This window comes from Chrysemys picta, chromosome 3, assembly GCF_011386835.1.
Source record: "Chrysemys picta bellii isolate R12L10 chromosome 3, ASM1138683v2, whole genome shotgun sequence".
In the NCBI taxonomy this organism is placed as follows: Eukaryota; Metazoa; Chordata; order Testudines; family Emydidae; genus Chrysemys; species Chrysemys picta.
The window spans coordinates 110,709,036-110,724,413 of record NC_088793.1 but is presented as its reverse complement, the minus strand read 5'-3'; the positions used below and the strand labels follow the sequence as shown (position 1 = coordinate 110,724,413).

The 15,378-nt window shown below is 41.1% G+C and overlaps 1 protein-coding gene across 7 annotated transcripts in view; it reads left to right on the top strand.

The window, feature by feature from the left end:
• SHPRH (SNF2 histone linker PHD RING helicase) overlaps positions 1–15,378 on the top strand; it is a 142,573-nt gene that overhangs the window by 6,223 nt on the left and 120,972 nt on the right. For 4 of the 7 annotated variants that reach the window (XM_008177225.4, XM_065588788.1, XM_065588790.1 and 1 more), the window contains exons 2-3: positions 3,325–4,002; positions 4,438–4,567. In XM_008177225.4, coding sequence (XP_008175447.4) covers positions 3,367–4,002; positions 4,438–4,567 — 766 coding nt within the window. In that variant the 5' untranslated portion in view covers positions 3,325–3,366. Of the gene's footprint in view, positions 1–3,324; positions 4,003–4,437; positions 4,568–10,784; positions 10,857–14,595; positions 14,866–15,378 lie in introns of those variants that run through there. The other 3 variants (XM_065588789.1, XM_065588793.1, XM_065588792.1) reach the window with 3 other exon arrangements.

The following is a 15,378-nucleotide window of genomic DNA, read 5'->3' as shown; positions in this document are numbered from 1 at the left end:
CCCACTTGGTCTTTTCTTCTCCAAGACTAAACAAACCCAATTTTTTCAATCTTTCCTCATAGGCCATATTTTAATTATTTCATCCAGTGTCCAAAATTCATCATGATTTTATGCAAGTATACCTGCAAAGATTGTTCCCTGGGGACTACACTTTGATGTGGTGCCTATGACTTAAATTCCCTGTAAGCTGCGCAGCAGCGTATTTAGCGCCACGCAGGCACTCAGGGAACCCACCCGGGGACCTGCTGCAGCCAGGGGAGAGGCGCCCCTCCCCCAGCCCCAACCTAGCTCGGCCTCCAACCTGCCATGGCTGGGACAGCCCCCTGGCCCCAACTATGCCGCGGCCCGGACCCGCTGCGGCTGGGGCGCCTCTACCCCAGCCTGAACCCGGGCAACCCCGGCCTGGACCTGCTGGGGCTGGGGGAGGAGTGCCTATACTGCGGCCCGAGCCGAGGGGCGCTTCTCTCCACCAGTCGAGGTGTTGCTGCAGGGAGAGAGAGCTGGGGGGAGTCCTTTCTCCCTGCCCGTAGCCCCGGAGCACCCTCCTGCACCCCAAGCCCCTCATCCCGGGCCCCACCCAAGAGCCCTCACCCCCAGCCAGAGTCCTCACACCGCTGCATCCCAACCCTCTGTCCCAGCCTTGAGCCCCCTCGCACACGCCGAACCTCTTGGCCCCACCACATGAATTTTGTTATATGCACTGATATGAAGGTGATGTGACACACTTCACCTCCATTTTCGTGCACATAACAAAATTCATTCCGCATATGAGTGGGGGAAAAACTAGCTCTCAGGGTCACAGGTAGTGTTCCTTCTATGCTAGCAGGATTTACTCTTCTGGCAGGGCTACCCAAGTTGGACCGGTCAGAGGATTGGGACCATACAAAAAACAGTCCACTGGTCCTCCAATTTGGGGGTTGAGTGATACACCAATAACCTATTCTTGTGTGTTTAAAAAAAAAAAAATTGTAGGAACAGAACAAGGTAGCCATTGTGTTCAGGGACGGCAGAGCCATGCTTAAGCAACGTTTGATGCTATGGGAAGGGTTCAGAAGTAGTTGCACATAGTATTCTCTGTGGTTCCTTCATCATGAGACATCCAGTTGAAGAGCAGTACCATGTGCTTATAACTTGAAAAAAGATACTGTTTTGCGAAAGATACCGTAAGTTTTCTCCTTTTATTACCATTGAGTGCTCATTTTTTCACTTGCTCCTTTCATACAATTCAATTATGAAGCAGTTGAAACTCCAGACTCTAAATGGCAGTATGTTTTTGCAGTTCCTTGTGCTGCTGTTGTGGATGTTGAATGATCAGGAGCTGCAATGAGAATCTGTTTAGCAGAGAAACATAAAATGTGGGCCATATGATCAGAGGGAGCAGGTCTACAAACAGCTTACAGCTAGCTTCCTTTAGAAAAAGTAGCTTCTGTAGAGTTGATTAAGACAAAATTTCGGGGTATTGTATGTCAGGCCTGTGAGTCTCTTACTGTGTCAAATTCAAGAAGAGAAGGTCTTCCAAGAATTTCTGGAAATTTTCTGGCTCATTCCAGAGTTAACCCCTCCTTAGCCTTGGGACCTGTGACTATGTAATGAGTAGTTTAGCATATTTGCTTCTTTGCTATTGTATTTCAGTAACAATTTTGATACAGGTGGTATAGATCTGTTAATTTGGCTGATCATTCCTGGCAAATGAAATTGAAATTATACAAGGTCATTATTTTGAACCTTTTGCTGAGCTCAAGTGTTTTGCTGAGCTAATCTAAGTCTCTCTAACTATCTTTTTTTGAAAATCCAATATTTTGACAACTACCTTTTTGAATATATAGTTACTAACTTCTCAGAACTGATTGCATTTATTGTGAACATTGATCCTTAATGTTCCCCATGTTCCATGTACTGTATTTACCATATGTAAGTTATTGACTAGTAGGATTATGTGTAAAATAACCTCTGTGCTTCAAAGTTCAGATTCAGCAAAGCACCTAAGCATGGGCAGTTCCATGGAAGTCATTGGGACTACAGGTGTTCTTAAAGTTTTATGCATATACCTAAATTCTTTGCTGAATCTGGGCTTAGTTGCACCAACAAACTGCTAAGGACTGTTGTGCAAGCTACTTCAAGAGAAGAGTATTCCCAGGCCTTGAAAAAAATGTATCAATCACTTATTAACTGGGGGCGGGAGATGGGGGTGCGGTGCTAAAGCTGCTAGCCAGTGGTAGATATTAAGGCTAGGATGGACATCACCAGGGATATACATGGACAACAGCCTACTGAGAAGCTCAGGCTCCAAACCATCTTTTATATTCTGTCATCCTCTGTCTAGTATGTGCTGGATACATTTGAAACTCCATCCCACTTTGGGTGCTTGAAGTTATAAGAAACTTTTTGTCTCTTCTCCTTCTTTGGAACCCACAGGCAGTTGCAAGTGAATTGGCCTCTGCTTTCCAGGGATAAAGCTTTCCTGTGCTGCTGCTCATAGTTTTCTTCAGCAGCACAGGAAAGCGTTATCCCTGGAAAGCAGATAGTTTTCTTCAGCAGCAGCAGTGTGAAATTAATATGATCCCTGACATTTTCACAACTGTCCATGGGATTCTGAATAACTGCAGTGAAACTGCTCAGTCTTCTTAATTTCAATCTGTTGCTGCATGGCAAAACTAGAAGCAGCAGCAGACTCATTGAACTGTTAGTCTACAGATTCCAGGTGACAGTGCTTCATAGGTTTACAATCAGTTTGCATTTGGAAAATTGTCTATGCAATCACAAGGACTATAAAAAAAAAAATCCCAAATTCTTAAATTGCATTAAAATTGCTGATATGTAGGCTCCCCATTTGCTAGGGAAAGCTTCCTGCTTACCACAAGAGAGTGGATTTTTCAAGCCTTTTGTGTACCCCTCTTTCACTTTGCAGTTTTCATGGTCTGTCTCACTGATTAATTATAACTTCCAAGAAACATTTTGTTCAAGAGGAAAAAGTACTCCTGGTGTTAACTTCATTTGAAAAATAAGTGGTGCTGACTAGAAAGTTTTGGATGATGATTGAACTAGGCAGAAGAAATGAGTGAGTTCCTTTCTCTGATTAAAATAAGCAATTGATCTCTTAAAACCACCATAAGACACATCTTTTTACATGGCTTTGTATGTGTGATTTTTTGGGGCAGGAACAAGAGTGTTTTATAAAACTGAATAGACACTTTGAGCCATCTGTAGAACCCCTAATGAGCAGAGTTGTAAACTAATGTGACTTCTGCAAACTCTTCAGCTGTAGCACAATAAAAGATTTATGTGGGTATCTAATTAGTGTTATCTACCATTGACTAATATTAGTCAGTTTTACAGAGATTGGGACACTGCCAGCAAAATAGCAAGATGAGTAATCGTCGAAAGCGTGCGCCTCCACTGAGGATGGATGAAGAGAAAAAGAAGCAACTCTGTTGGAATATGCATGAAGACCGAAGGAATGAGGTAATACTATTGGATGATAACATGGATGAAGACCACCCTGTTCCAGGTCCAAGCACCTCTTCTGTATCCTTTGTTATAGATGATGATAGCATTGATGAAGGACTGGCTTACAGAGAAAACAGAGGGTCAAAGTCAGTGGGTTTCTCAACAGATGACGGAGAAGACTCTTGCTCCATCTTGACCTCTATATCTGTACAGCTAAACATTGTAGTCTTGCCTTACCATTCAGACAATTCCTGGAAAGCTTTACTTGGAGAATTTGTTCTTCAGCTTTTTCCTCAGAAAATTCTTATTGAGAAGATCCATAAAAGGAGTTTTACTTTGATGAGAACAGATTCTGGTGATCAGCTGCAAATCTGTCTTCATGCAAGAAGTGGAGAAGAAGGGGGTGAGGAGGAAAAAGAAAGCCTAGGTGATTATGAAGAGGGCATATTGGTGGAATCATCTCTCAATAGTGAAATGTTAGAAGACTTGAGATGGTTGCAAAAGAAGAAGGTAATTGGACTTTATCAAAGACCTAGAGAAGATCAAGCATTAAAGGTATTTGTTCATGCAGTTTATTTTAAGAGGGATTTTCAAATAAAAATAGCTCATTTTGTGTTTGGTACTATAAAATAGAAAGTTAGGTAAACATTTGGCAAGTCCAGGTCCCACCACACACTTCTAGAATACAGTGCAAAGTGTACTCTTCAGTAGTTATCTGCATACATATTTTCAATGTTTTTTGAATAATTGCCTTTAATCATTGCACATTAAGGTCACTTAAAATGAATTTAGAAACCATCTGAGTTCCTAAGTGTGGCATACTAAAATTTTGCATGGGGTTAAGAGATTAACTCTATCCATAGCCACCAGTCTTCAAAATTTGCCAAATGTAGTTTCCTAACCTATAAGCATTGTTCTGGTTTGGTTTTTGTTCTCTAAATCTATTTTAATTCCTTAATCATTTTAATTTCTTGCAAATATGTTTCACAGGTTGGAATTTACCTTCTGGAAGCTGGCTTAAGCAAATCAGAATTTCTCAGTGATGGAGGTGGGAGAATAAAAAAGGCCAACCAGCTGATTCAGAAACTAATGGAAAAGTACTATAACTTTATAATTCCAGGTAACATCATCTATCCATCATGCAGTTGAACGTTACTGCAGAACTGTTTTACTATTAAAGTTTTTCTTAAGTTCAATGATATTTTTAAGGAAAAGGCAAGAAGTATACAGCATTTTTGTCTGTCATGACAACTGTCTTTGTCAGTAAATATATAGTCTTCACCACCATAAATATCTGACTCCCCCCTCCCCTCCCAATGGACAGTAATTTATCTTCATAACACCCTTCTGAGATAGGGAAGGTGGTAGTATTTTCGTTTTACTGATGGAAACTGAGGCAAAGGTTATGGTCCCAGTCCAATGCCCATTGCAATCAATGAAAAGATTCAATACAATTATGTGGCTACTAGGTTTGTCCATGATCACACACAAAGTCTCTAGCAGAATTAGGAACTGATCCAGATAACCTTTGTTCCCAGTCTAGTGCCTTGACCATACCATGCTTCTCTCCAGACCACTAATGGATTTTGGTTATCAGAGACAAAATAATCTAGAGAAATGTGTGGATAGGGGACTCGTATAGGGGAAAGGCAAAGATGTTCTGCATGTGGGATAAAACACTAGTTCTAAATCCAGTATGAAAGGTTACTGGTAGATTTCTAGCAGAAAGATTGCTGCTCTAGACAAAGTAATCACCCTCTCACTTTTATGACTAATGTTCACAACATTTAACTAAAATCATACAGCTAAATAAAAAAGGGAACATGAGGACTTGGAAATCAGGTAATTATCACAATGTCTTTTTGGGTGTGCATTTGTGTTGGTTGGGGCTTATTGTGTATCACACTACAGCTCTTGAAGTTGAAGTATTAAAGATTAAAATTCCCATTTTTTTTCCCTTAAAGACCCTGCACAGGTTTATCTTTATCTACAATTCAGTTTGTTTTTTTTAATCACATTTCCATTACCCCCTTGGTATCTAAGTGCTGAATTAAAGCATAAGTTCAGATAACCAAAAGTTTTCTGTGTCCATTTGCCTGGAATACCAGAATATATTAATTTGTATTTTAAGGAACTTCATTTTGTTATAGGTGGTGTTCCAGGGGAGTTTTATTTAAAAGGGTTTTTTTGCTTTTCCCCGAATGCTATCTTGTTGCCTTTCCCTTTCATTTCTGCCGCATTCCCTGCTGTATCTATGATTGGAACACCTTTCCAGTCCAAGTGTCCAGCCAGGCCTGTGCTCTCTCCAATAGGATTGCTTCTGTGGGGAGGCCCACAAAAACTAAAGTAAGACATATGCCCTCTCCCACTCTGCATTTTATAAGAGAGAGACTTAACTTTGATTTTTTTTTTTAACAACTTCCCCTGGGGGTTTTCAGTGCATTTTGTCTCATTCAGGTCTTTTAATTGATTTTGAGATCTTGAGAGGTAGGAATTGTCTGTGTCTTGCATAATGGCAAGCACAGAATCAGTGCTTAATAAAATAAACAAAATCCCCAGCTCCAGTTATTTAGAAAAACTCACTGAAATCTATCAAGTTAAATACGAAGGCAAAATATGTCATTTGTAAACCTTTGTGGTGGTCCTAAACAGAGATTGTAGAATTAACTGGGTCCTTCCTGGTAACTTACTTGTAGAGATCTTTATTTTGTCTGCTTTAACAGAGCTATCATTTATAGGTGATTCCTGTGTCTGCTATAATGCAAATACTTCAAACTACCACTTGTTGCTTCAGTAGACTTACAGGCCTAGGCTATCCAGAATTGAGCTCGCCTTCTCCAAGGGATGAAAAATAGTTTTGTGCTGTAAAATCCAATGAGAATAAAGCATGTAACTGCAATGTGCTGTTCATATATTTATTCTGTTTAAGGGTCAGCACTCTGGGGTTTGTTCAGGCATCAATACATGGGCACATATGTGACGTAACTCTTCAGAAATTAAATGGCATCTGGATACATTATGCCCCCAGAAAGAATAAGCCTTTTAGTGGTTGCAGGGTGTGGTCTGCTTTTGTAACCACATACGAACGTAAATACGTTTCCCATAAATCTAGACAAAAGGAGGAGAAAAAGCCTTTATTTTTGAGAAGTGATACCAAATTGTAAATGTAAAAATTTAAATATTCAACCTTAAAAAAGCCTCTGAAAACTGTACAGGAACAGTGAGAGTGTTTTAGAACCTGAAAGAAACACCACTGTGGTGGGTAAAATGGCTAAAATGCTGAAAGACACAACCTCCCGTGTCTGACTGAAGATTAATTTGAAACATAGGGTCTACAGAGAAATAGAACATCACAGAACATTTAGCACCCCAGTCTTTCTGTGAATTAAAGGTATTGAGATGTAATTGTTTATACATGTTTATTGAATCACATTTTAAAATGGTATGATGGGTAATATTGAATATTCATTATGCTTTTAATGAATAGTGTGGAGGAAGGCTTTAACAAAGCTTTTTAAATGATCCATTTATACAGTAAATACAGCTATTTTTCCCTCACTAAATTGTTTGAAAATATGAGTAGCTGTGTGATTACATTATTGAAGAGCACAAATAAGAAATGTGTGGACCGTATATATACAATTGTACTAAATATTGTTTTACATTAAAAACTTAATCTGTTTTTCATCACATACTAGTCTCATGTTAATAAATGTAAATTGTTGAAACCATCTGGGATTTTAAGTCAAAAGTACCCTCAGCTGAGTATCTGACAATAAGGGTATGTCCACATGCAGTAAAAGACCTGCGGCTGGCCTGGGTCAGCTGACTCAGGCTTGTGAGGCTTGGGCCGTGGTGCTATAAAATAATAGTATAGACACTGGGACTCAAACCAGTGTCTACGCTGCAATTTTATGGCCCCACAGCCTGAGCCCCACTAGCCCAAGTCTGCTAACCTGGGCCAGCTTCAACTGTGCTGTGAGTCCCTCTATTGCAGTATGGATGTACCCTAAGAGACAGGGATTTCATAGATTCTAGGACTGGAAGGGACCTCGAGAGATCATCGAGTCCAGTCCCCTGCCCGCATTTATTGAACGTTAGCAACCAATGGGCTAATTTATCATTAGCACTGACATGTTGTAGTCTTGCTAATCCACATGCTAACTTTGCCACTTCTTTTACTGGATGTCAAAGTTTCACTTTCAGAAAGAACTCTAGTCTTTCTTCTCTCCAGATCCTCTTATTTCTTTCCATTCACATGATGCTGAAGCCATCTCTGCTGCCTTAGATATATATTTTTTAAAATATCACTTTCTTACTCACTGAATCAATGTAGAATTTGTGCTTACCAGTTGAGAGCATCAGTCCATCACAGCTGGTAACCTCTCTCCAGTGGTGGTTACTCATGCTATAGAAGAGGGCAAAACTACACTGCCCCTAATATTAATTATGTAGCCCCATTATTTGCACCTATGTTTTATAAAATATGTAGTTGGGCAGCCTCAAGAAGTTTATAATATAAGGCCCTGATCCTGTAATAAGTTCTGTATGGGCAGACCCTTACACCCATGACGAGGCCAGTTGACTTTGTCATTGTAGTATTGGGGCCTAAATTGTTTGTCTAGAATACAAAGTATCCAAAAAAAAAAAAAAAGAGTATGAAGGCAGGAACAAAAATAATACCCCAAACAATTTGTGTACTGTGGTATTGTAAAAGAGTATGCATAAGAAATCTTTTGACTCCAGTATTGATCACTGTGGGACAGATCCACAAAGGGACTTCAGTCCAGTGTTGCAGCACCTAACTTTTAGGTGCCTACAAAATCACTAGAATGACACAGATCCACAAGATTGAGTTAGGCATCTAGGCTCCTATACAGTGAATGAGGGAGATAGGTGCCTTAGAATGTGATCCACAAAAGCCAGAATGCTAGACTGGGGTCTGCTTAAGCTAGCCAGTGGGAGATCTTGGCAAGAGAGATGGGACCTAAGCTTCTCCTCGTTTTGAGATAGGCACCTAAGTCTAGGACTGCTATCTCTGCTAGCATTCCACTAATGAGGTCCTGAGTCTTGGAGTCAGGCAGCGTAAGCACCTATGTAGTTTCTTGGAAGAATGAATTAGGCACCTGCCTCATGTCACGCAAAATAGCTAGAAGAGGAGGTGCCTACCTTACAACTTTTAGCCCAGTGATTAAAGCACTTGCCAAGAATATGGGAGACCCAGGTTCATTTCCCCCGTTTCTCTGCCAGAGGATTTGAACAGTGGTTTCCCACCTCTCATGGGGAGTGCTCTAATCACACAGCTAAGGGATATTCTGATGTGGGGGAGGGCCTCTCCATCACTGTCTCGTGTTAAAGTTGAAACCCTGTGGATAAATAATAGAAGAGTGATTGGAGCAGGAGGACTGGACCCTGAGTCTCCCACCTCACATGTCCTGAACCACGGGACTACAGAGTCATTTTCTCTGTCTGGCCCAAAGACTTTTCCTCTGTGGATAAATACTTAAATGGTCATTGGGCCAGAGAAAGAGAAAATGGCACTCTAATCCAGTGGTTCTCAGCCCGCGGGCTGCATGCGGCCCAATTAGCACACAGCCGCGGCCCAACTCAGCTGTGTGCTAAAGGCCGTGGGCTCCCAGCGACCGCCCCCCCCACCGCGGGCTCCGGGCTCTTGTCTACCCTGCCACGCGGCGGGATCTGGGCAGCCGGCTGCCGCCTGCCTCCCCCCCCCAGCCAGGTCCGGGCAACCTGGCCCTGCACAGTGGGGGTCGTGGTCCCTGCGCAGTAGAGCCGGGGTTGGGCACCCTGCCTCCCACCCCACCCATGCTCAGCTGTCCGCCCCTGGTCCCACTCTGTGGAGGGGGTCTCTGGACGGAGGGCGCTGAGCCATAGGGGTTTGTGCGGGTTTTAGGTGGGGGCACTGTGATTCTCAACCTGCGGCCCAGTTAACGCTTTGTGGGCCACATATGAGGCCCAGAATGATAAATAGGCTGAGAACCACTGCTCTAATCCAATGGTTAGGGCACCCACCTGGGAGGCAGAAGACTCTGGGTCTGGTCCTCCTGCTCAAATCACTTTTTTCTTTATTTATCCACAGTAGAACAGCTTCAACATGAGAGATTGTGGGAGGTGCCCTGCCCCAGTAAAAATATCCCATATCTCATAGGTAAGGGCACTCTCCTGAGAGGTGGGAGACCCTTTACGAGAAGGCATACCCTGCTTGGAGCATCCTCCTGTGATATGCTGCAACACAGCAGGTGCACCTATCTCAGTTTCCCCTCTCAGGTAACCCAGAGGACTCTCTGTTTAAACAATACCCCTCCTGAAGAGCAGTTCATTACCAAATATAGTGCAAATAGTCTTTAACAAAAGTTCCAAAGCATAGTTCATAACATTCCCAGTGTATATAGTCCTTAAAACTGTACTCTTTGTGGGGGGAACCGCCCCAGCCTCTCTGCTGGGAGATCACTGTCTCCCTGGTGTGGTGTCTTCTGCCATGCTTAGGCTCCCTATCCAGCCTCTTCCAACCCTCTGCCAGGACAGCCACCCCAACCCTTCTGGCTAGAGTGCAATCCCACTTTTCCCAGTGAGGACCTCCACAGGCTTTCTGTTGGGAGTGTCCTTGTCAGGGGAGCATCCCTCAGTCCCCCTGGTCCTCTCATTGTTCCTCTGGGGTCCAGCTCTCCAGGCTTGGAGATGTCAGCAGGTAAGTTCCTCTGCTGCTGTCCCTGCCTTCAGCTGCCTCTGGCCCTTGCTCAAGCTCTCAGTCAGCAGGCATCTGCCTCTAATGCTCTTTCTGCCTTCAGACTCTACCTTGTTGAAATTCATTTTATTGTCTATAGCCCAGTTCTCCAGTTTATCAAGATCCCTTTGAATTTTAGCTCTGTCCTCCAAAGTGTTTGCAGCCCTGCCTAGCTTTGTGTCCTTTCCAAATTTGATTAGTGTGCTCTCTATTCCTACATACAGGTCATTAATAAAGATGTTATATAACACCAGACCCAGAACAGATATGTGTGGGACCCTGCTTGAGTCCTCTTTCCAATCTGACATCATTCCATTAATAGTTACTCTTTGTTTGCGGTTGGTTAACCAATTATGTATCCATTTAATGGTAGTTCCACCAAGCCTGCATTTCTCCAGCTTACTTATGATAATGTCATGTGGGACTGTGTCAAAAGCCTTGTTAAAGTCCAATATATTATGTCCACCGCATTCCCCCTATCCACCAAACCAAACTTTGTTGCCTTTTATTGTAAAGCTATTCAGTGTGCTAATCCCTTGCTCCCTTTTTTCTCTTCCTTCCAATAATTTCTTCATTATCATTTCTAACAGAGCCTTAGCACCTCATGCTTTTAGGATGCCAGCCTGAATCAGTGTCAGATTATATCTTGGAAAAAATGTGTTGCAAGGTGTGTATGTCTCCGGTATTAGCTGCAACTGATAACTTCCTTTGAGATGTACTGTTACTCAAATTAGCAAAGGTTCTAACAACTCTTAATCTTAATCAGTATCTTTTTTTGTTTATATCTTTCAATATGGCTGATCATGAGACCATTGAGCTTTTCTGGATTCATTCTGAATCTCCAGTTGTTACATTGTTGAGTATCTGGTCTATGTTTAGTTAATTTGTTCTATAATAGGAATTAGAGATGGGGAAAATTTACTAGGTTGGACTGCATATAAATTCAATATGGTTTTCTAGTTTTTTAATAAAAAGGAAATTATAGCCATGAACTAGAAAAATTAATTATATGACTTGGAAGGGAAACATTATTCTGATATTTCAGAAGTTTCCCAAAGGGAATTCTTAAGGGGGAATGTGTTCTTTCTCTTGGTGTCAAACTTGGCATTTGGTCTAATCATTCTTTAATTGGAACACATGGCGATGTAACAACTTAGTAGAAAGAAATGAAAAGAAAAATCCATTACAACAGTGCCTGTGACTTTTCTAGATTTTTAATAAAGGGCAGAATGATAGGTCACTTGACAATGATGTTAGCTAACAATAAGTGAGGGGAATCACTGAATTTTCCCCTTCCTCGGTGTTACATCTGCCTCTGTGTGTGTTCTGTGTGGGTAGAGAGACTTTGTGAATTAGGGGACAATGTAGAACTACATTGTGTGTGGTTAGTAATCCACTAATTTAACTGTATCTGTGAGAGCTGTGCTTTTTAATTCTGACTTGATTAACTTAATCCTATTAACGATTAAATTAGTTTGAGACATAAACGGTAAGAAGAAAATATTCTACAAATACATTAGAAGCAAGAGGAAGATCAAAGACAGGGTAGTCCCGTTACTCAATATGGGGTGGGCGTGGGAGGGGGAAACAATCACAGAAAATGTGGAAATGGTGGAAGTACTAAATGACAACGAAAAGATTAGTGAACCTACCCTGTGCAAAACATAGTGAATGCCAGTGAAAATGAGCTAGGGTCAGATATCTGAGCCATTAGTAATTATCTTTGAAAAATCATGGAAGATGGGAGAGATTCCAGAGGACTAGAAAATGGCATTATATTTGCCCATCTATAAAATGTGAAATAAGGACAACTTGGGAATTTCAGACCAGTCACCTTAACTTCAGTACCTTGAAAGATAATGGAGCAAATAATTAAGCAATCAATTTGCAAACACCTAGAAGATAATAAGATAAGTCATAGCATGGAATTGTCAGGAACAAATTATGTCAAACCAACCTAATAGCTTTCTTTGTCAGGGTAACAAGCCTTGTGGATAAGGGGAAGTGGTAGATGTGGTATATCTTGACTTTAGTAAGGCTTTTGATACTGTCTCACATGACTGTCTCATAAACAAACTAGGGAAATACAACCTAGATGGAGTTACTATAAGGTGGGCGCATAACTGGTTGGAAAACCGTTCCCAGAGAGTGGTTATCAGAGGTTCACAGTCAAGCTGGAAGGGCATATCAAGTGGGGTCCCACAGGGATCAGTTCTGGGTCCAGTTCTGTTCAATAACTTCATCAATCATTTAGATAATGGCATAGAGAGTACAATTTTAAAGTTTGCAGATGATACCACACTAGGAGGGGTTGCATGTGCTTTGGAGGATAGGATTAAAATTCAAAATGATCTGGACAAGCTGGAGAAATGGTCTGAAATAAATAGGATGAAATTCAATAAGGTCAAATGCAAAGTACTCCACTTAGGAAGGAATAATCAGCTGCACACATACAAAATGGGAAATAACTGCTTAGGTAGGAGTACTACAGAAAGGGATCTGCATGTCATAGTGGATCACAAGCTAAATAGGAGTGATCCATGTAACACTGTTGCAAAAAAAGCAATCCTCATTCTTGGGATGTATTCGCAGGAGTGTTGTAAGCAAGACAAAAGTAATTCTTCTGCTCTAGTCTGTGCTGATTAGGCCTCAACTGGAGTATTATGTCCATTTCTGGGCACCACATTTCAAGAAAGATGTGGACAAACTGGAGAAAGTCCAGAGAAGAGCAACAAAAATGATTAAAGGTCTAGAAGACATGACCCATGAGGGAAGATTGAAAAAAATGGGTTTGTTTAGTCTAGAGAAGAGAAGATTGAGAGGGGACATAAGTTTAAGTATATAAAAGGTTGGAAAGAGGGAGAAAAATTGTTCTTGTTTACCTCTGAGGATAGGACAAGAAGCAATGGGCTTAAGTTGCAGCAAGGGTGGTTTAGGTTGGAAATTAGGAAAAACCTTCCTGTCAAGATAGTTGAGCACTGGAATAAATTGTCTAGGGAGGTTGTGGAATCGCCATCATTAGAGCTTTTTAAGAGCAGATTAGACAAACACCTGACGGGGATGGTCTAGATAATACTTAGTCCTGCCATGAGTGCAGATGACCTCTTGAGGTCCCTTCCAGTCCTATGATTCTGTTTTTCAATGAATGTCCTCTCTAAAGAACAACTAAGGCTTTTAAAAATATATTGTTCTCAGGCTGGGGACAGAAGGGGATGTGAGAGTGGTACTTTATTTTTGTTTTAAATGTTTCAGTATTTCTCTTTTCAGAAAGTTGAAGCTTGTGTGTGGTAAACTGTTTGTTTGTGAAGGGGAGGCAGGATAGGTTAGTAAAGCAAAGGACTGGGAATGGGGGAGACCTATTCATGGCTTCGGCACAGAGTTCTTGTATGTTTTGGGGTAAGTCACTTAGACCCATGCACTTTTCTAATACTTAGGTACTTCATGTGGTGGTTGTGAAGTTAAACTAATATTTGTAAAATGCATTGAGAGTCTGGAATGGAGGGAGCTTTGTAAATGCAAAGTATTTTATTTACAAGTATTATCTTCGCATTAATGTGATGCTTCTCTTCATGACATCATATTCTTCTTGGGTACTGAATTAAGTATGATGGAGAGTGTTGACTGTGTAAAGTTTATAATGCAGTGAGGGAAGGTGAAGACAGAAGGCTATTTATTTCTTTGGGAGATTGTTTACTCTAAGGGGAAAATGCTGAGAGATATTGAACACCTCTAACTTATCTCCCAGTTGATTTTAATGGCAGTTGTATGCACTTGGAAGATACTTGGCACCTTTTAGTATTTGGCCCCGAGATTAAATGAAATTGACCTTATTCTTATTATTTTCATTGCTTCTCATAGCAATTTCTGTAGCAACATTGCAACTGTTTTAATTTAATTTGAGTGTTAATTTGACTCCATAGATGCTAGGCAAAGCTATGATCATCAGCAGAGGCCTTGGAAGTCTCTGTCTGCAGACTTGGGAGAAAAGCTTTCATCAGTTAATTTTTTTTTTAATATAAATGTAAATCTGTCAAAACTGATTAGATTAGATCTCTCTACTCAACCCAGAAAGCTTCCTACTAGCTCAAGATAAATGGGCAGTGTGGACTTTTTAAACCATGGCGATAGAATGGCAACTGTCAAAAGATTTTTGATATATGGAGAAAACCATTATTCTAGGGGAGGTATGGGCTATATCTTCACTGGACAAAAGCATACATATGTAAGATAAAAATTACTTGTCTGCTATTTTTTTTTTCTTTTTGGTTTAGTGATGGGAAGAAGAGTAACTCTGATTCTACCAACCCCCTTCTCTCCCCCTCCCCCCCCCCCCCCCCAAAAAAAAATCAAGCATATATTATATGGGTAATTGCATGGATGGGAAAGGTGGAAAATTGCAAAATTTAAAATGTAATAATTAGGATAAGATGACTTATAATATAGCCTCCCAAAACATGTGACCTAGCTGGCATTAGAGGCACAATAAAGACAAAACAGAGCAGAATATAGCTGTAGATTTGCGGGCCAGAAGGGATCATTGTGATCCTCTAGTCTAACCTCCTGTGTAACACAGACCATAGAACTTCCATAAAATAATTCCTAGACCATTTCTTTTAGAAAAACATCCAATCCTGATTTAAAAATGGTCAGTGGCGGAGAATCTACTATGATCCTTGGTAAGTAGTTCCCATGGTTACCAATTTATGCCTTGTTTCCAATCTGAATTTGTCTAGTTTCAACTTGCAGCCATTGGATCATGTTATATTTTTCTCTGCTAGACTGAAGAGCCCATTATTAAATATTTGTTCCCCATGTAGGAACGTACTGACTATAATCAAGTCACCCACTAACCTTCTCTTTAGATAAATAGTTTGAGATCCTTGAGTCTAAAGGATTAGAAACATGCATTATAGTGATAATCATTCTTGTGGCTCTTCTCTGAACTGTCTCCAACTTATCAACATCTTCCTTGAATTGTGTGCACCAAAGCTGGACACACTATTCCAGCAGCAGTTGCACCAGTGCCGAATAGAGGGGTAAAATAACTCCTCTGCTTCTGCTCAAGATTCCTGCTTATGCATCCCAGGATCACATTAGCTCTTTGGCCACAGTGTCACATTGGGAGCTCATGTTCAGCTGATTATCCACCATAATCCCCAAATCTTCCTCAGAGTCACTGCTTCCCAGGA